Source organism: Artemia franciscana, chromosome 1 (assembly GCF_032884065.1).
Source record: "Artemia franciscana chromosome 1, ASM3288406v1, whole genome shotgun sequence".
NCBI lineage: Eukaryota > Metazoa > Arthropoda > Branchiopoda > Anostraca > Artemiidae > Artemia > Artemia franciscana.
The window spans coordinates 61,911,326-61,932,407 of NC_088863.1; the positions used below are offsets into that span (position 1 = coordinate 61,911,326).

Here is a 21,082-nt window from a genome sequence, read left to right on the forward strand (position 1 = left end):
TCATAAGACTTCCAACGACTGCCCTTGCATACTGAAGTGCGCTGGTTGTTGAAAAGTGCTTGGTTAAAAAGATTTTACTCAATATTCAAATTAGTTTTAGAGTTTCTGGAAAGTAATGATCCAGAGGTAAAAGAAAACCTGAACAAACAGTTCGTAGTAACGAACTGTAATAAGGAGCGACCCGGCTCAATGGTAACCAAAACTGTAAAAATTGGAATTTTGATACCAATAGATACATCAAAAGGATTGTATTTTAATGCTGTTTTTAAATATATAAGTTTCGTCAAGTTTAGTCTTACCCATCAAAAGTTACGAGCCTGAAAAAAGTTGCCTGCTTTTAGAAAATAGGTGAAAACACCCACTTAAAGTTATAGAATCTTAACGAAAATCGCACCATCAGATTCAGCGTATCAGAGAACCCTATTGTAGAAGTTTCAAGTTCCTATCTACAAAAATGTGGAATTTTGTATTTTTTGCCAGAAGGCAGATCACGGATGCGTGTTTATTTGTTTGTTTGTTTGTTGTTTTTTTGTTGTTTTTTCCCAGGGGTGATCGTATCGACCCAGTGGTCCTAGAATGTTGCGAGACGGCTCATTATTAACGGAAATGAAAAGTTCTAGTGCCCTTTTTAAGAGACCGAAAAAAAATTGGAGGGCACCTAGGCCCACTCCCACGCTAATTATTTTCCCAAAGTCAACGGATCAAAATTCTGAGATAGCCATTTTATTCAGCGTTGTCGAAAAACCTTATAACTATGTCTTTGGGGACGACCTACTCCCCCACAGTCCCCGTGGGAGGGGCTACAAGATACAAACTTTTACCAGTGCTTACATATAGTAATGGTTATTGGGAAGTGTACAGACGTTTTCAGGGGGATTTTTTGGTTGGGGGCAGGGTTAAGAAGAGGCGGATATGTTGGGGAAACTTTCCATCGAGGAATTTGTCATGGGGGAAGAAAATTTCCATGAAGGCAGCGCAGGATTTTCTAGCATTATTTAAAAAAAAAACAATGAAAAAATAAATATGAAAAAGTTTTTTTCAACTGGAAGTAAAGAGCAGCATTAAAACTTAAAACGAACGGAAATTATTACGCATATGAAGGGCTCGCCTCCTCCTAATACCTCGCTCTTTACGCTAAAGTATTTTTATTAATTTCAACTATTTATTTTACGGCTTTAGTGTAAAGAGCGAGGTACTGACGATGGGTTGAACCCCCTCATATTTGTAATAAAAACATACGAATATGGAAGTTCGTTACAAAAGTTAATTCGGAAGTTACGAGGGTAACTAGGCTTCGTCCCCCGCTCCTTTTTTTCTCAAAATCATTCGATCAAAACTATGAGAAAGCCACTTAGCAAAAAAAAAATATGCAAATTTCGGTTTAATTATTCCTCTGCGGAGAGCCAAAATCAAAAGATGCATTGATTAAAAACGTTCAGAAATTAAATAAAAAAAAACAACCTTTTTTTAACTGAAAGTAAGGAGAGACATTAAAACTTAAAACGAACAGAAATTACTTCGTATATGAAAGGGGCTGATTCCTCATCAACGCCCCGCTTCTTACGCTAAATTGTTTTACTGTTTTAAAAAGAAGAGTTGAGAGAAAGCGTTAAACTTTAGCGTAAAGAGAGGGGCGTTGATGAGGAAGCAGCCCCTTTCATATACGAAGTAATTTCTGTTCGTTTTAAGTTTTAATGTCGCTTCTTACTTTCAGTTAAAAAAAAACTTGTTTTTTTTTATTTAATGACTTTAATAGCAGACTTAGTGTACTTGACAGATTTGTTCAAAAAATGTAATGTCATTAACTTACAATTACAATGAGGAAGCCTCAATTAAAAAAAAATTAAATGGTGTAATTTTAAAATTGCATGAAAAAGAAAGGAAGTTTATGAAGCAAAATATCACCGTAAATATTTCTGGTTTTCAAACTTGTCACAGGCAAAATGCTTCTATGATGTTATTCAGACACGCGTTCACGGTTTAATCATGCTGCATGATTAACTCAAAATCAGATTTGAAAATATTCTGACGATGGGAATACCACCATGGATCAAAAATCTATTCGACGAAACGGAAAGTGCATATTGTGATGCCATAAAAGGGGCTGTTCAGTCTTAGCAATAACAAAGAGCTTAAGGTGAAATTTGAAAAAATCTGTGCTTTGACTGCAGACTGAAATCAACAAAAAAGTGTCCTGGACTGCGGGGAATTACGGTAAAGCTTTTGATAGCGTTTCACTCGTCCTGTCTTATCGAAAAAGTTTCAGTTTCGTTACAAACCATCGTTCAAAACTTTTGACAAAGAAAAGATGCAGAACGTGGAGATTTGTGGTTATTCCTAGCAAAACTGAAGCCAAAAATAGATAGTTCGCTTTCAATCCACTAAGTAAGTTTCTTTCTTTAAAGTTAGGACATTTTGTTATTGTGATTAGAGAAGTTACGCTACGTTACTGATGTCTAATTTTAATTATAATACGACTGTTATTACATTATAATGTAATATAAATTGAATAATGATAAATAGCTTCATAATCAAGTGTTTGAATAAATACACTACAAGAAAATATTCTATTTATATTTTTAAGTTTGGGAATCTCTTATCTAGGGTATAGTAAATCGCTTTAAAAGGTAAAAGATCAAGTTTTCAATGTGCATATATAATTTTCAGGTATTTTGGAATCTCACATAAGAGATGGAGCAGCACTTTGTGAATTTTTTAGCTGGTTAGAACAAACAGTGGACTCAAGTGAAGTTGACGAACTAACTGCTGTTGAAAAATCTAGAGAATTTCGGAGTAGCTACGAAAATTTCGTTGGACTCAGTTTTTCAACGATTGCATCATCTGGACCCAATGGCGCTTTTGTTCATTACAAACCGAAGGAAGAGACGTGCAGAAAACTATCTCGAGAAGAAATGTTCTTACTTGATTCTGGAGCTCACTATAAGTAAGCCATGAATAATTTTTGAAATTTCTAGACTGAAATCTTAAAATTTTTATTTTAAGTTTTTGGTATAGATGGTTTATGTTGTCCAATAGGTTGAAGTACTAACATACCCTTTTTATGGGTACTCAGGTTTGACCCGGGGGGAGGAGGAGACAATGAGCCAATTGAGTGCAAGTGCACATGCTGCTTATTGTCGATTTTGGAGTAATGTATGCCTTGGACTGGGATTTCAAATAAATAGCCCTTTTTATTACTCTTCTCGAGAAATATATGAACGTTACACTGTGTAGTACTGCTAAAAAGAGAAAAGAGACTAAGTAAAACAGAACAATCAGACCACTAGCATGGATGTATAAAATGGTTTTTGCAATTAGAATGAAGTAACTGCGATTCAGACGAATCGATTTACAAAAACTACCATCTGTTCTGAACCGATGAGATTCAGGTCATCTATCCCCTATCTAAAAGTAATCGTTCGGTTCGGTTCGGAGTCCGAGAAAAAAAAGAGCCGTAAAAGGAAAAGAAAAGCAAAACAGCCACAACTCAAATGATTACTTTGGAAGAACGGGTATTTTGACCGAGTGATTACGAAAGACTATCAGTCTTCTGGAAATGGTGAGATTCCTATGATTCTATTATGATTTACAATATTTGTCCAAATTTGAATTCCTAGTAAAAATTCAGCAAACTTATAAAAAAATTTCTTTCTTTTTTAAATCCATGGGTATAAACAGCCACCTGAAAAGCACTGTACATAAAAAATCGCAAAATGATGTATAAGGTGAAGCTAATTTCAGCCTAACACAAAGCCGTCAATAACTGCTGTGATAGGTACTACTATAGATCAGTCTAACCCTCATTGCTGAGCTTAAGCATGTTTTTGCTGGTTTATACCAGACTCGAATGCCTCTTTTGCATTAACCACTGCAACCTGAATCTCAAAAAGTAAAGTTGTTACTAAGACACCCTAAGTATTCCTAAAGTTTATATAATAATGCAATGTCTCCAAGTTTCCAAAAATCTTGCAGTTTTTTCCTTTGCCTTTTGCTTTATCAACTGTTGGATTCATTCATAATATAGCATAAATTTTCAGAAGATAGTTTTTTACTTTAAATAATTACAAACACGAAAAAGCCAATGGCTTTTTCTTATTTTGAATGGTAAGAGATGAACCTCAGATAATCTGACATCTAAGTAACTCCAGTATATGCTCTAGTTTGTTCTTTACTAGGTTTTAGATATCTCTGTAGTTTTGATACCGATGAAACTTACATTTTCTTTATTTATAATTAACTGTACCGATTCTTCATATAAAAAGGTCAGCCGTTTCTATAACCATGCTAAACATAATCAAAATTTACAATGAACAATATCGATCGCTTATGGAATGATTTTCTGCTAAAGTGTTGTACAAAAATGCAGTTATCCGTAAAAAATTGATTCTTTTTTTAAAGCAATTTTTTTGTAATTACAAAAGACACTAGATGTTGCAATTTTTTATGAGCCGTTAAACAGCTCTCTATGATGTTCCAGTGCCCTGCTAGCTGAGGAGAAAAAGAAAAAAATGCCGCATATGCAGAATATCGTAGTTCAAGCAAATTAAATAGATTTTCTTCGTTATTCAAGCCAAGGGACACTCATTTTCCTATATAGGGCTATTGGACAAGGTGGGCTATTGGTAAGATATTGATTATCTTACTCTAGGTGTTATGTTTTTTGTATTTCTTAGTATGGGACGTGATTGTCTCTTACTATGTTTCTAGCTACCGCTGCAACCCGGATCCCGTGCAAGATATAGTACCCCTTCAATTTTTAACGTTTCTATTAAGCGCTGAACGCCAGGGATGCTCAATTAAAATGCTACTTGAATTATTGGAATCGTTCAATTCAGCAATTAATAATGGGAATTCAGTAATTATTGAACTGGAATGGTTCTTTCACATCATCACGTGCAGTATGTAGTATTCCTCAACGTTTCAATTAACACATTTGCAAGGATTGATTGGGTATATTCACAATCTAGACCTTTCAGCAATTACTCGCTTAATTCAGCAGTTAATAATGGAAATTCAGTTATTATTGAACTTGAAGGGTTCTTTCACATCATCACGTACAAGATGTAATAATCCTAAATGTTTCAATTAACACATTTGCCAAGATTGATAGGACATATTCACGACTTAGACCTTCTTTTTTTAATCCAACTGGACACCAGGGATGTACAATTGAGAGGTTACTTGAACCGCCCAATTCAGCTGTTAGACGTTTAGTTATCAAGCAAATGTAGTTCAACAGTTGGCCTCATTAGTTTTTCTCAAGAAATTTCATTTCAATTACGATGATTTTTAATTCAATATTAAATAAATTTGATTTCAAAATTGGTAAGAATTTACTTCAAAAATTATAGCAAAAATGTTGGAAATTACAGTTCCAAATCGCAAGATTTAAAGAGATGTTTATTGTTAATCGTGTCCACTGTAGAACCAAAAACTTATTTCGTCACTGGGATACTTAAGCTACTTTTTCCTTAAGGTGTCAAAGCTGGATATTTATTTATGATTTCTTCCTGTTTTAATCTTTTGTTTTGAAATGTAGCTTATTGTTCATTCTCTTAAATTCTTTAAGAGCTCCATTCCAATTTTTTCTTGATGTCTGTATCAATTGGGTTTGCTCTAAGATAATAAAGCTAACACTAATAAAAATAAGTAGTCTTTTGTTATTGCTGTCTTTTTATGGCACTTGGTAGGCTAAGAGCTATTATTTTTAATCCCGACCGGATTCGGTGACATTGGTGGGAATTGGAGGGGGAAATCTAAAATCTCGGAAAACGCTTAGAGTGGAGGGATCGGGGTGAAACTTGGTGGAAAAGCTAAGAACAAGTCCAATATACGTGACTGACATAACCGGAACGGATCTGCTCTCTTTGGGGGAGTTGGGGGGAGGGTTAGTTCTGACAAGTTAGAAAAAATGAGCTATTTTTAACTTACGGAGGAGCGATTGGATCGTAATGAAATTTCATATTTAGAAGGACCTCGTTACTCAGATCTATTTTTTTAAATCCCGACTGGATCCAATGTCATTGAGAGAAGTTGGGGGGGCGGGGAAATTTTGGAAAAGGCTTAGAGGGGAAAGATCAGGATGAAACTTGGTGGGAAGAATAAGTACGAGTTCAAGATGCGTGACTGACAAAACCGGACCGGATCCGCTCTCTTTGGGGGAGTTGGGGGGGGAGTTAATTCTGAAAAATTAGAAAAAAATGAGGCATTTGTAACTTACGAACGGGTAATCAAATCTTAATGTAATTTGATATTTAGAAGGATCTTGTGCTTTAGAGCTCTCATTTTAAATCTCGACCAGATCCAGTGACGTTGGGGGGAGTTTGAGGAGGGAAACGCGAAAATTGAAGTATTTTTAACTTACGAATGGGTAATCGGATCTTAATGAAACTTGAGATATAGAAAGATCTTATGTCTCAGATGCTCCATTTTCAATTCGAATTGGATCCGGGGAAATAGGGGGCTGGAGGGGAGAAACAGAAATCTTGGAAACCGGAAATCTTGGAAAATGCTCAGAGTGGAGAGATCGGGATGAAACTTGATGGGAAGAATAAGCACAACCTCTAGATACGTGATTGACATAATTGAAACGAATCTGCTCTTTTTGGGGGAGTTGGGGGGTGTTGATTCAGAGAAATTGAAAAAATTGAGGTGTTTTTAGCTTAAGAAGAGGTAACCAGATCTTAACGAAATTTGATATTTAGACGAAACTCATGTCTCAGAGCATCTTATTTGAAATCTCGACCAGATCTGGTGACATTGGGGAGAGTTGGAGTGGGAAGAAAGAAATTTTGGAAAACCCTTAGAGTGAAGAGATCGGGATGAAACTTGGTGGGTAGAATAAGCAAATGTCGTAGATACGAGATTGACGTAACCGGTCTGGATCCACTCTCTTTGGAAGAGTTAGGGGGGGTCCAATGCTTTCGCGAGGTTGGTGCTTCTGAATGTGCTAGGACGATGAAAATTGGTAGGCGTGTCAGGGACCTGCACAAATTGACTCGATAAAGTTGTTTTGTTCGATTCGACCATCTGGGGGGGGGCTGAAAGGAGATGAAAAGTTAGAAAAAATGAGGTATTTTTAGCTTACGAGTGGGTGATCGGATCTTAATGAATTTTGATATTTAGAAGGACCTTGTGTCTTAGAGCTCTTATTTTAAATCCTGGCCAGCATTAAGCCTCTGATTTTCCTTTTAAATCAATCTATTGATTCTTAGAATTTTGCTAGAGCTCAGACCATATGAGCTCGTGGCTCTTGGCTCTTCCAACCTCGTCACAAGTGCCATATGAGCTCTTAGCTCTTGTTTTAAATAAACATTTACAAGTTAGATCCATTATGCAATTTTTTTAATATTGGACTAGAATGATACCTAAATATAATTATTGTACAAACATGACGTATTGTTTCAGATTTTATGATAAAAAAAACAACTAGTCTTTTCAAAACACTATGTGTAAAACGGTCTATTTTGAGCTCGTAAATACCAATACTGTACTGATTAATAAGTTGTTTAGACAGGAAAATTTTAGGAACTTGACGAATCCAGAATAATCAGTGACAAATCTTTGAAAAGATCCTCCATCCAGTGTTTGGGGATTCCACCATCTTCAACTCCAAGCTCCTAATCTTCTTCTTGTTTTGATTGTTATGGAGACTATAATCATATCATCTCATCATTGAAATCAAACTCCGGGTCTTAATTTCTGTTGATTCTAAGTTAAAAATTAAGGCTCTGATAGGATTACTCATTTTCTAATTTCAGAGATGGTACCACTGATGTCACTAGAACTGTTCACCTAGGAGTTCCTACAGATTTTCAGCGAGAGTGTTATACCAGAGTTTTAAAGGGCCATATAGCTATTCGGAATACAGTTTGTCCTGTGAAAACCAAGGTAAAAGGAATATGTACAGTCAATTTGTACCTAGCTAGCTGTCCTAGTGTTAGGGTATCCAAACCAACCTGCAACGCTTTTCATGTGACAGTCATCGTGTTATATCTTAACCTTGTTCTCATTCCATCCTTTTTTTAAATTTAATTCTTGTAATTTGATGCTTACACTACTTGTTTCCTCCAAGAAATATTATAATGGCATTATATATTGATATTAACAGCAACAGGAAAAACGTCTGAGTATTTGTAAAACTCATTTTATCTGACTGACTTTATGGAATTACAAAAAAAATGTATAGGTTGAACTCGAAGTAGAACTTGAGATTTTATAATTATGCATTTTCTGGATCTATCCTCTTCAGGCTAATATAAAAAAGAATATATTGAGCCTTTCCAAAACTCATAAGACTTTGTTTTCTAGAAATATTTAAAGAAAAGAAAAGCATATAAGAAATGAACTTGAAGTATGCTCTTGCAATGCGGTGTGAGCCATCCTACCTCCCAAATTGTACTTTTGTAACACGATTTGTACCATCGTACGTCCCAAATTTTTTGCCTATTCTATACGGAAGAGTCGCAAAGAAGAGAGAAATGAGGATAATAGCAGGCATTAAAAAAGCGAAGGTCTTTAATGATGCTTTACAAAAATCAGATTTTGAAATGCTATTCATGGTTTTTATTTTTTATTCAGTTACCCTTTCACCTTTACTTTGAAAAAGTCTTCACTACTTTAGGTTCAGTCTTTGTTTTAAGATCTGGTTTTTATTTTATCCTTTGAATATTTATGTGTATTTTTTTATTATTTGCACTGAAGATGGTCAAGTGCAGGTCTTGTCCAAAAAAATTTGCATAGTCTTCTCTTTTTTTTTCTTTTTTTTTATTGGCTTTTATTGTTCTCGTTTTTTTCTTTACAATTCTTTCATCTTGTCATGATTATTGTCTCAGAAATTATTATGCTTGTTAAAAAAAAATACATAAATAACAAAAATCACGAAAAAGTCAATTTTTTGTCCTAGCCACCCCAGCAACAGGATTTCTGTTCAAAGAAACTACAAAAAGGAATATCACTTAAGCATAAAATGATAAAAATACAGGTTTAAATCCTGAGCCTCTACTCAATCCCAATTGAAGCTTAGAGGATCTACTGCAGGGCATTGCGGAGCTCCCAGACAAATTAGGAAAACATATTTGTCAATTTCCGAAGAGGCTTAAATTTGGAATGGATCAGCTGGAGGAGGTTGAAGAGCTTGAACTTCTTGGAAGTGTTGTCAGATCTGACAGTAGTCTTGAGTGAAAGGATGCTGGACATTTTGATGACTCAAGATGCAACTTTGATGATAAGCTATGGAACGTGTGGATGAATAAAATATACTCGCTGAGACTCAAGCCCCAATTATTCAATTATACTGTCCTCTCCGTGCTAATAGACGGATGAGAATTATTGGTATTGATAAAGTAGTGTTGCCTTAACCTGTTAAACTCTTTCTGCCTTATCTGCCATCCAACACGAGGAAACAAAAGTCAGATTAAATAAATTAAACATTTTGCCAAATATTTAATCTTAAAAACCCAAGGATCGCCGCATTTGATTTCAGGTCTTTTTTGAAGCACCATCCCAACGAAATAGTATACCATTAGTTTACTTATTGTCAACTAGATATAATCAGTTGACCGTTGTTTGTCTTTATAAATTAAAATGTAGAGCTAGTTCAAGACCGGTGAAATCCCAAAATCTAAATTCCTGAGCATGGCTAGTTACTTGCTATGCAGTGTTTCCACTATGGGGATTTCCCCCCTAAAACGGGGACTTTTTAAGTCTTTTAGGGGCGAGAGTTTTTTTGGGGATTTGGGGATTTTCTAGGGATTTTTCCCCTCCCATGGACTTTTAGGGAAATTTTGGGGGGTTTTCCTTTAATTTGTTCATCATCATCATCTTCGTGATCAGTGAAGCAGGATAATTCAATTTAGAATCTGTTTCCTTGCGAATTGAACTTAGAATCACAGAGAAGAACTTCTTCAGTTGCTTAAAAATTTTTTACACCACACAGATTTTGAGATGTACAGGAGTCCTAAGCAACAAACTAGCAACAACGAACTGTTTGAAACAGTTCCATGCTGATGTGGGCTTCAAACAATAATTTCAGCTTGGACTGTTCTCGATTAATGAAGTCACATGGTTTGTCATTTTTGGGTTGTTTTTTCATAAGATTATTTGGTAGACAGCATCTCATTTTTTTACAGGTCAGATAAATAAAGTTATAATATATTTTGATAGTTTTATAGGGTACGTAGTTGTTCTTACTGTAGTAAATTTTTTGACAAGCATTGCATGTACGATTCTTTTTCTCCACAGTACCTTGTATGATGTTTACAATTTTTGTGTAAAATCAAAAAAACTTGAACTCGAACTTGTAGCCAGCTTTATAAGTACTGACGTTAATAATAGAGGTAGGCTATAACTATTCGAACACCTCTCTTACCGTTTCATTACCCTAGTTTTTAACAGACAAACAAACTGACAGCCATTTTTAAAAACAATGGCACATGTAGGAATAAACGGATTGTGTGTTTTTGGCAAGCCTACGTACCCAGGGGAAAATCATGAACCTTCATACTATAATTGGTAAATTTTTTGTTGTTCATTTTTTTTACTTACAAATAAAGTGAACATACCACTCGATGTCTTTTTTTATGTTCTTTACAAATATAACAATCACTTCTGTCACAAATTCAAATTTAAGCACAATTTGAGCTCTTGAAACCAAAATATTTCTAGTTTTGGGGTATAAACAAAGCTTAAAACATTGGTCTCAGCATTAAACTTCCTGCAGAAGGACTATGTGGAATCAACTAGTGCTTTAGAAATCGATGTGAACAATCGGAAGTTTTAACTTCCCCTTGAAAGCGTTTACTTGGGTCCAAACGGACAAGATTCCCTCTGTACATTAAGGTCAGATACCGCTGTCCCCCCTGATTCAATCGAAGTAGTTTTCAAAGCTGCACAGGCGTTCCATATCAAAGCAGTAGGCCAGATACAGAAAAGGTTCCATTTCGAAGACGACATTTACAAATATGCTGAAATGGTTGACCCAGTGTCAGCCCAATCACTTCAGCCTGCCTCTCTGCTACCTTTTGTTAGGAAGTATGGACAGATCCCATGGGATGGAACCAAAACCGAGCAGGAGTGGAGGAGGCAGAGCCTTATCGATATTGAAAACGTCAAAACAATGGATGCCGTGACCTGCTGGTGTTTGGTATTGGTGAAAAAAAAAATGCTGCCAGAACAGAATTTGTATCCTAACCTGAAACCGGCAGTATTATTTATTTCCATTGTTCCATTTTCAAATGTCAATGTCGAGAGGTTTTTCAGTGCTATAAAAGTAGTAAAAACTGAACGTCAGAAAGTAGTAAAAACATAAACTTTGCAGGGGATTCTAAAAACAAAATATGGAATGAAAAGGGCTCAAGAAAGTGTGGAATGTGAAGATGATCAGTTACTTCACCACATGAGAACGGTGAAAGCTTCAGCCACCATACAAAAAATGTTGAAGACACATCAGGGGAAGATAAGGTCTGATTACGTTTTACAAGTTGCGATTGAACAGTATTAAACATCTTGTACTGTAATCTACATTACAGATGGGGATTTCTAGGGATTTTTCAGCTCTTTATTAGGGATTTAAAAAATGAGAAAGTGGAAACACTGTTGCTATGCCTCTATGTCCTATTTTTTATGTATACCGAAATTGTAATCTGCTCTACAGGCAAATGCACCGAATCCTTTTCGGGCAGGGCAAGTGGGGCTAGTTAAAAAAAGAGTAAAAACATGGTTCTTGCGAAAACATGAGACGTTAACGGGGCAATCTTAAATCTTTAAAATATCGAAATAGTTGCTAGTGACATGGCAGTGAAGCGATACGGAAAGTATGCCTGTTGTTGATGTTAAACTTGATTCGCTGCATTAGTCAGATACAGAGACAAGAGATTATCCCCTTCTTATCACTTTCTGTAAAAAAGCTGAGAGAGTAAGATGCAGTGTAGGTGTGGGCAGTTTTGTTTAAATTTCACCTGATTGATCAAGCAAAGAAAAAAAAACTGAATATCAAGTTTGCATATTCGTAATGTTTAGGATTTTTTGTCGTTTGTCAAATTATACTATAATGATTCGCTAAATTGTAATATTTACTGTGGTTAAAATGAAAAGTTTTTTTTTTACCGCAACAGGAAGGAGGTTTTTTTTAAATTAGTTTACCCTTCCAAGAGGAATCCTTTGCTTTTGATCGGAAGGGGGGGGGGAGAAAATGGTGAATTGAATTGAAATTCCTGATAACTTAGCACATTCTTTTCAATTTCATGAGCCTACATCCCCGCATATCGGGCCATGGATATTGGTCCAAAAGTTTTTTCTCAAAAGATTTTGAAATTTGCCAATCAGAAGATTTTTGCTTGGTACCTCATGATGCCAGTCAGGGTGCAGCACAAGACCCTTGTATATTTCTTTTTGTACTATCTTTTGCGTTACTCTAATATAAAACCTATTCTTTAGAGATACATGAATAGAAATAAGAAGTTTTTTTTTTAAACTTAGAGTATCTTATTGCACAATGGGTGCTCCTTAAAAGCTATCGTAATATAAGATAGTAAATACAATATTACTGAGACTAGTTTATTGTGATTCAATTTATGATTAAATCAACTTAATATTTATTAACGTTTATAATGTACGTGATTTACAAAATTCAGCAACTTCTTGCTTTTAAGTATCAACCCTAACTTTACTTTTCTTTATGGAAATCATCTGGATTATCGTGCAAAGGTGTACTTTTGAAATATAGGTCTTGCCTGTAAATATGAAAAAGGGCACAGTGATGGGCATCATCATCGTTTGACTGTTTTTATATACCACGTTCATCTCTAACTCTTTTTATTCTTCTTTAGAGAAATCAACTCGATTTTCTTGCAAACGTGTACCTTTGAAATATAAGCTTAGAATTAGGTGTGGCGTCGGACATTTTCTTTTTCTAATATCTTGGTAGCGTTGCCTTCTCTGATTTTCTTCTTCTTCTGCAGGGTAACCAGCTCGATTGTCTTGCAAGAATACACCTTTGGAATGTTGGTCTTGATTATAACCATGGAACTGGACACGGTGTTGGCCATTACTTAAACGTTCACGAAGATCCTATTGGTATTCATCGTCGGCCTTATCCAGAAGACCCAGGTCTGGACGTTGGCATGGTGATCTCAAATGGTATATGTATTTAAGCAGAGGCTATCGAGAGGGGAGGGGGTTTAAGCCTTGGCCCGAAAGAGGCTTTGTGTTAAACATGTTTTCCTAAATAGGGCAGAAAATTTTTGATAGATATAATTTTAATTGACTTTTATTTCATTTAAGATTGACTTTTTGGCAAGGCAAACAAATCAATAATTTGAATCAAGTTTTCGAAACACAGGACATTAATTATCCGTAAAGGAATGTGTAGAAATATACACCTGAAACCCGGTGGTGCACACTCGTCAACTAAAACAAAATCGTAACCCGACTTAGGCCTCTGTATATTCCTTTGCTGTCGAAATGGTTTATGTTTTAAGCAAAATATTCAAAATTGATTTGTTTTGTACGCAGATAGCTCCACCACCACTTATTTGTGATCCTTTGGCGAAGGAGTTTTTTTCATACTGTGTTAGTTTAACTGCATATACATTGAATAGACGGTGTTTTACTTAAAAATTGGTATATGACTATATTTTCCTTTGTTATGAGCCTGAATCCGATCTTGAAATTATTTTACCTCTTATTAATTTCAAAATGTAAAATATTAACATATTGAATATCACCTATTAACTTCCTACCAAAATTTTAACCAAACCTACTGTTATTAGTTTTTTTTCAGATTGTCTTTCCAATAGACTCCAAAATAGACTTATAAAACATAAATATATGCTCTGCAGCATTGGATGGCTTTTCTTAGTCGTAAACTCATTTAAAGCTTGTTCAGTTCATTTAAGTGATTTGCCAAAATCAAGTGGAGCTGCTTAGTGATAGAATTTGAGTTTTTTCAGCTCAGCTTGACAGCTTCTAGACTAGAGTCGGATCAGACTCATGTTCTATGGGACGCAGCCTTTAAAATACAAAAAATGCAAAAGATGCCCTAATTGTTTGTGACAGTACCTCCTTCCCTATTATTCATGCACTACTAAGCGTTTTCGCTACTTTATACATTTCTAACAGCACGGCTGAAAGGATTTTTTCTACTTCCAGAAGATTGAATAAAATACCTTAAAATTTCTTGGCTTGATAAATAAACTTGCAAATATTTACAGAGATATTTCTTTTGAAGCAGAAAAAATGGTAAATATTCTAGCCAAAAAAAATACCAACGAACTATCAATTAATTTGATTTTTCAAAATAAAGCCTATTGAGATCTCTTCTTTGGTGTTGAAACTTAAAATGTAAAATCTATCCAAACAAAATCCTTGAATTATTTAATCTCCGTGAGATGACTGGATTTGCAGCTTTGTAATCAATCTCTTGCAAGTTATACTTCTTTGTATTTATTGAGGGTGCCAGTAAGGTTCAACACCATTCAACACCATCCTGATTTGTGCTCCTTTAAAACATAGTCTGGTACAGTTACTCTATTCACCATAACGAGTAAGGCCAAAGTTTAGGAAATTTTTGGGCTGAAGGTTTACATGTGACCAACCTCTACGTGTGACCACCCTTCCAAGTATCTTAAAGGGGCTACGAAGTAAGACACTTCTAATCAGCAGCACAACATCTAACGTGAAATTTTAGACGCTATTGTCTGGAAGACCACACATTCTGCGTTGGTCACTAATGGTAGCATTTATTCCAGGTTATCACGGGCGCTGCTACCAGGTCTTCAAAAACAATAAAATAGTTAACTTCCTTTACAAAAGAGTCAACCAAAAGTTAATCGCTGCTTACGGCATTCCTGCAAAAATAAGAGAGTATACTAAATAAGTTCGTAATCAGCGAAAGAAAAAAAGGATAAGATATATACACCAAATTAATGTGGATTCCTGACATAAAATGACAGTAGTAGGTGGAAATCATCGCATAAAGGGAGGAATGCTTAGGATGTTTTTTCACAGTTGAAAAAAAATAGGAGGATAAGTCTACGAACAAATCTACAAGATTTACGATAAATCTATGAACATAAATCTACGATAAAGCTTCGAATATTAGAATATTCGGAACTAGTGATGACAGTGGTCAAGTATGGTTTTGAAACGTGGGCGCTCCGAAAGACGAAGAAGGATTTGTTAGATGTTTCCAGAGGATTTTTTGTGGATTCTTTTAGGTACCCGTCTTACTGATCGTATTTCAAGCAGTAAACTGTACGAAAATTGGGATTTATTCCGCTTTTGAGAAATATAATGAGAAAAAGTTCGAAATTGCCATTTAAAGTTCTGCTGAATAAGGATGACAGATTGTCAAAGATCGTCCTTTTCTGCAAGCCATATAGGGCCAAACGAAAAGCAGCTTTCCCACAATTGGGTAGGACCAAATCGTAAGGAAGGATTTAAGGGAAATGGGAATATCTTTGCTGGGCGGAAAGAGGGAAGCTTAAAATTGATAAGATGGAGGAGGAGCGTGCGTAGCTGTGTTGGATTCAGGTAGCATGGTGTTGTAGTGAGTTTTTAGCAGTAGTAAACACATCAAAAGCATAAAAAACAATCAAGTTCTGCCTGGAGTTGTATATATTGACAGAAGGTGTCATTACGGCTTAAAGTATAAAGCTTAGGAATTAGTATTTAGGCAATAAATAGTCTTGGATACTAGGTGTGCATTTCTATGACAAACAGGGGGACAGCACGTCTTTGAAGGAGAGATTGGAACCTGTGTATAGTAGATTCGAATTAGTTTTGTGCCTCAATGCGCGCCTTCTTCTTTTCTGGCGCCAAGACTGAAAAACACTGACAATTATATTAAGCGCTAGGACTTATTTTAAGTCCTGTTTATGCCTTTACATACTAGTAAGAGTGGTAATTTACTGTTAAGTAAGTTGTCTAAAAATGATGGATAGTATGTATGGATCCTCTTTATATGCTTATTTATTTACATGTTAAGACTAATAACGTTAAGCAGAACTGCTTAACGTTAGGCGGCTCCTACTGAGAATGAATTTATTTCTCTTTGAATAATATATTTTTTTGCTTATTTTTCTTATTTTTCATTATTTTCTTTATTTTTAATATTTTATGCTTATTTTTCAGAGCCTGGATATTATCAAGAAGGCGGGTTTGGAATTAGGATTGAAAACCTGGTGCATGTAGTGGCTGCTAGTACTAATTATAATTGTGGTAAATTTGTCACCTTCGAAGACCTCACGTTCGTGCCTCATCAGCGGAAGCTTATTGATCCGGGGCTGCTTACGAGTGACGAAGTAAGATAATTTTGACAATTTCATGATTACCCTTATGTCGTTTTGCAACGGTAACTTCCAACTAAATGCACAATAGCTGTTTTATTTGTTCTAAGAATGATCTCTATCTGTCATTCCATTTGGGGAGGGTCAATATAAATGGATACGACAGCCCACAGCAAAAAAGATTGAAAATTCATGAAATGTCAGTTGAGAGGGGAAATATATTCTTCGAATTGATAAAATTGGGAGTTTTAACGAATGTACCCCTTCCGCCTTTGAAGTACGAACATAATTGCGCTCACCCTTAACAAAATAACTTTAAAGTATTACTTCAACAATTGTTTATTGAAGTTTCGTTTTTGTTGTGTATATTTCATACTTTTGATATTTCACGTCTCAATTCAATGCTAAGTTTACATAAGCACTGAAAAGTGCAAGGGGTAGAAGACACCTCCTTTCAGAAGAGGAAATCAAAATTGTAGCCAAAGTGTGTACAATAACGGATGAAATGAAGAAAAAATATAAATACACCCGCAGACAGGAGGGAGAAGAAAGTGTTCTCGACTATTATGGTTGAAAGGACACCTCTTGATAAAAATTCAGAACAGTTAAATTATACCCCCCTCCCCTCATATAAAAATCTAAGGGATAAACGGATATAAAAATTTGAAACTGGAACGAAGTTTGAAATTAAAATTTGCTGAAGATGACAAATAAAAAGTTGGACTGAGGACATGTTCTGACACGGGCTGAGTTACAAGACTAGTTTCTGTAGCCACGTCATTTGATTAAATAAAAATATCTTCAAGCGGACAAATATTCGGTTCGCTTCCCGTTTCAGTTAGTTATTGAAAAATTAGTTCTCGTGGCCCGTTTAGTTATATAAAAAAACCAGAAGCTGTCTGTTGGAAACATGGTCTATTGAATGTTCATTGTTCACCTTGAAATAAATAATCCCATCGCACGTACTATTTGCATTGAAAAGAAAATTCTTGCCTGGGATGTTTATGGACGGGAAAATTCTTTTAAAAAGTTTCTTACACCATCGGGCGCCAACTGAAATAATTTCAAAACATTTCAAGTCCGACGCAGGGACCTTAGTAGTCAAGAAGTGGCGTTAATTTGATACAATACCCTTAAAATAAGTTTCAGATGTTTCTTTCATTTAGAAATAGATTAAAAAAATACTTAGCTCAGTGGTCCATAATTGCTGTCCGTTGTTCTGCGATTCTAGTCAAAAAAGAAGCCCCCCTCCACTCCAATGGTCAAGCCTTTGTTTAATTATTTCATTTAATTATGTGTTTAATGCTTTTACTTTGATCAAGTCTTTGACGATTATTCTTACTACGCTTGGACGAACCTATAAAAAAATAAGTTAAATATGTACAGGTTTCGTGTTAGGAGGTTTTGGAAGAATTTTTTAGTAAACGGGTAGGAACGGGATTATGCTTTGGGCCATTTTAATGCTCTGGTGACTGTTCATTGCTATTATTTTCCACTCTTTAGTAAGTTTGTTTTTGTTTCAGGTTAGTTATATCGATTCCTATCACACTCTCTGCCGTGAGAAGGTTGGAGCGCTCCTCAGATCATTGGGCAAGACTGAGGCTCTTAAATGGTTGATTAGAGAAACAGAACCTCTGGGATAAGTCAACTACTCATTTACTAAAATTGTTTGTCAACTTGTGTTATTGTCTTTTAGTTTTCTTTGTTTCAAGAAGCATTCATGGTTTTTGTTTGTTAATTCCTAGGAGTTTCAATAAATTCATAGGTTTTGCAAAGCTTTGATCTAAAAAATTCAACCCAGATTAAGTTGGCTACGGTAATTTTAATAACATCACGTGAAGTTTTATACAAAACTCATGGCTCAAACAAAGGTAATGTAAGCTGTACCGCGTAAGGTAAGTTGATGGGCAGCAAGACATAATAGGTTGAATTGTAGGAGTCGGTGGCACCAATTGATGGAAATGTAAGGGGGAGCAAGGAATTTTTACTTTTAATTGGTGACCACTCGACACCACGAAGGAAAGCTCTTCGACAAAGAGAATCAACGATATGAAAAAGTTTTATCTTTGACATTCCTCACCTTAGGAAGCACCAACAGCACAGAGGCAAAAGACCTGTGTCGTGCCAGCTTTGGCTCAGTCTCGTGTGTCCATAAATAATAATAATAATAATAGGAAGAAGAATGAAAATGAGAAACAAAGAGGTTTTGGGTTGCGTGCTCTACAATACTCCACCCAGAAAGTTTTTATCTTTAATAATTGAACTAATAGCAAAGTTAAAACAAATAAATAGTGATCGTTGAAGATGATTATGGTGCAGTTTAGTAGAAAAATTGCTCTTGAAAATAAGATTTCCATAGTCGCATCTCCCATCTTCTGAAATGGGTGGGCTTAAAAGAAAATCGTGGCTATATGGAAGAGGAAACGCCTTTGAGCAGGGGTGGCTCCATAGGGGCAGGAGAAACCTTAATGTGTTATATTTCGTGTAATTTGTACTTAATCTCATATATCAGGTCTCCCGAGCGACAACAACAAAAAATGTCGTAAAACTCATAAACAATTTAATCTTTTCATAAAGAAATGTATTTTGTATCGCAAGGAACCGGATCAAATCAACCGTTTATTCCTTCCCCTTAGAATTTGAATTTTCAGGCTTTCCAATGACATAAGAGTAAAATTCAACATTGATGTAAACGCTCAATTCTATATTAACGATGATTTGAAAATAGTGAAATTATATAAAAAGTCAATAACTAATGTCAAAATATGCAAAAAAAACTCGTACATCTGGCTTTTTTAGAGGCTCTATGTCTAAATAGCGCACTATGGTGTCTATGGCTGTAGATGTAATTATATTTCTTAGATAATATAGGGTGAGATTGAATCAAGCTTCATAAATTATTTTTACGTTGAGGCCACACTTGTAGGGCACCTGCCACCATCTCACAACACAAACAAATTATGATTAACTATGTCCCGAAATGCTTCGGGGGGTTGGTATTTAAACTCCAAAAATATTTTTATGCCATAAAAAATTAAAAACAAGAAGCAATATTATCATTAAAGATAGAGGAATAGGTATTCAAAGGAAAAGAAATAGGAGGGAAGGGGATTTACTTCCAAGCAAACACAATATTTTCTGAAAATATTTTAGAAGTGGATTCGCCTGTTCAAGCTCCCAAGCAGCAGAAAAGCAAGCATGTGAGTCGTGCAAAAAATTATTTCATTTAACCATACGATGGATTTTTCGCTTGAATCCAAGGTAATTTACATTTTAAGTTTATGTACCTCTTTTGAACTAAAAATAAATTCAAATAATATTAGAGGGTTATAGAACGTGAATTTGAGAGCATTGCACATGAACCAGAACTTGATGTGAGCATAACAGGAAATGATCAAAATAAACACAACTAAAATCTATGTTGGCTCTTAAGATCGATTTTATGATTTTACTGAGTACTTTTCCAAGCTCCAAGAAGACCAGAAGAGGGCTCTTTCAAACGAAAATACAAACTTCGAGTGTTCTTCTTCAGTGATCAAAAAGACTGGAGGGCAACTAGCACCTCCCCCAGCCGATTTTCCCCAATCAATATTTTGAAATGGCTATTTGATTCCGCATAGTCGAAAGGTCTAATAAATATTTTTCTGGGGATGGCATGACCCCTCATTATACCTGACGAAAGGGCTGTAAGTTACGGAACTTGTCCATTGTTCACATTTAGTAGACTTTTTGTTATTGGGAAATATACATGCATTTTTTTTAAATAATTGTCCTGTGGAGGGGTCCATAGGGACATGGGGAGAACTTTTTCCGTGAAGAGAAGGCCTTTGGTGATAATTTTCCTGGGACAATTTTACATAGAGGGAGGATTCAAGGAGATATTGTGCCTTGGTCTAGAAAGTGATGGGAAAACAAAGGCTTTCTTGAAAAAAGACTAATAAAGCACAAACTCTGAATAATTTGAATGAAAAGTATCTTTAACGAGCTTCATTGTTAAGAGTGAGGGTCGAGGACGGGGCAGCCTCCTTCATATACAGAATAATTTCCGTTTACTTTAAGTTTTAATCTTGCTCCTTGCTTTCAAAACTTTTTTATTTATTTAGATACGAACCTCATTTTCATCTTATCAGTACTGTATAAAGAAACTGGAATGAGACTGTACAAAGAGCATTTGTACTAATAAGAGTTGAAAATAAAATTCTCACTCATCTAGCGTTCGGAATTTTTTGTAATTTCTGGAGTGAAATAGTAAGGCAAAATCAGTTTAATTGGTTTAATTATCAAATAACAGTAGTAATAAGTGGTTGATCTGAATTTTTGAAGAAAAAAAATAAATATATAGATTATTTGATTACCATCACTTCTTGACTGCTAAGGTCATTACGTCGGCTCCGCAGCATCTTACTACAGCCAGCTCTTATTCCTGTATCACCAATCTGAGATCAAAACCACTGTGCTACCGCAGGACAACTCATTCTATGAAGAAAAAAACAACTCCGAAGATAGAAAAAAAGGCCAAGTATTGGATGATGTCTGTGATTTTCATTTGTGCGCTTATGGCAGTTTTCATTCTTACTCATATTCTTTGAGAATGTGAACAAAAGAAATTGAAACAGGAATGAATAAAATTTTCCAAATTTATAAGCAATCCTACCTCCGCCTTAGAATTTTGGCATCCGCTGCACCTTCGATATTTTATAGACTATAATGACAGCAGTCTTTTAAATTTGAGGCCGAAAATGGAGTCGGGATATTTATCAAATATTTTTCGCACAATTCAATTTCTATATCGTTTG

General features: G+C 35.3%; 1 protein-coding gene and 1 long non-coding RNA gene across 2 annotated transcripts in view; one reads left to right on the forward strand and one right to left on the reverse strand.

Annotated features, from left to right (window-relative positions):
- Positions 1–18,012, forward strand: part of LOC136032371 (xaa-Pro aminopeptidase 1-like) — a 73,964-nt gene extending 55,952 nt beyond the window's left edge. The window contains exons 8-12 of the mRNA XM_065712694.1: positions 2,668–2,944; positions 7,761–7,890; positions 12,960–13,137; positions 16,132–16,301; positions 17,810–18,012. Of these exons, the coding sequence (XP_065568766.1) occupies positions 2,668–2,944; positions 7,761–7,890; positions 12,960–13,137; positions 16,132–16,301; positions 17,810–17,929 (875 nt within the window). The 3' untranslated portion in view covers positions 17,930–18,012. The remainder of the gene's footprint in view (positions 1–2,667; positions 2,945–7,760; positions 7,891–12,959; positions 13,138–16,131; positions 16,302–17,809) is intronic.
- On the reverse strand, positions 12,542–20,734 carry LOC136032376 (uncharacterized). The gene is made up of 2 exons (XR_010618710.1): positions 20,642–20,734; positions 12,542–14,846 (listed from the first exon to the last, which is right to left on the reverse strand). It is a non-coding gene; the product is annotated as an uncharacterized LOC136032376 (long non-coding RNA).
- Between the last annotated feature and the right edge of the window lie 348 nt (positions 20,735–21,082).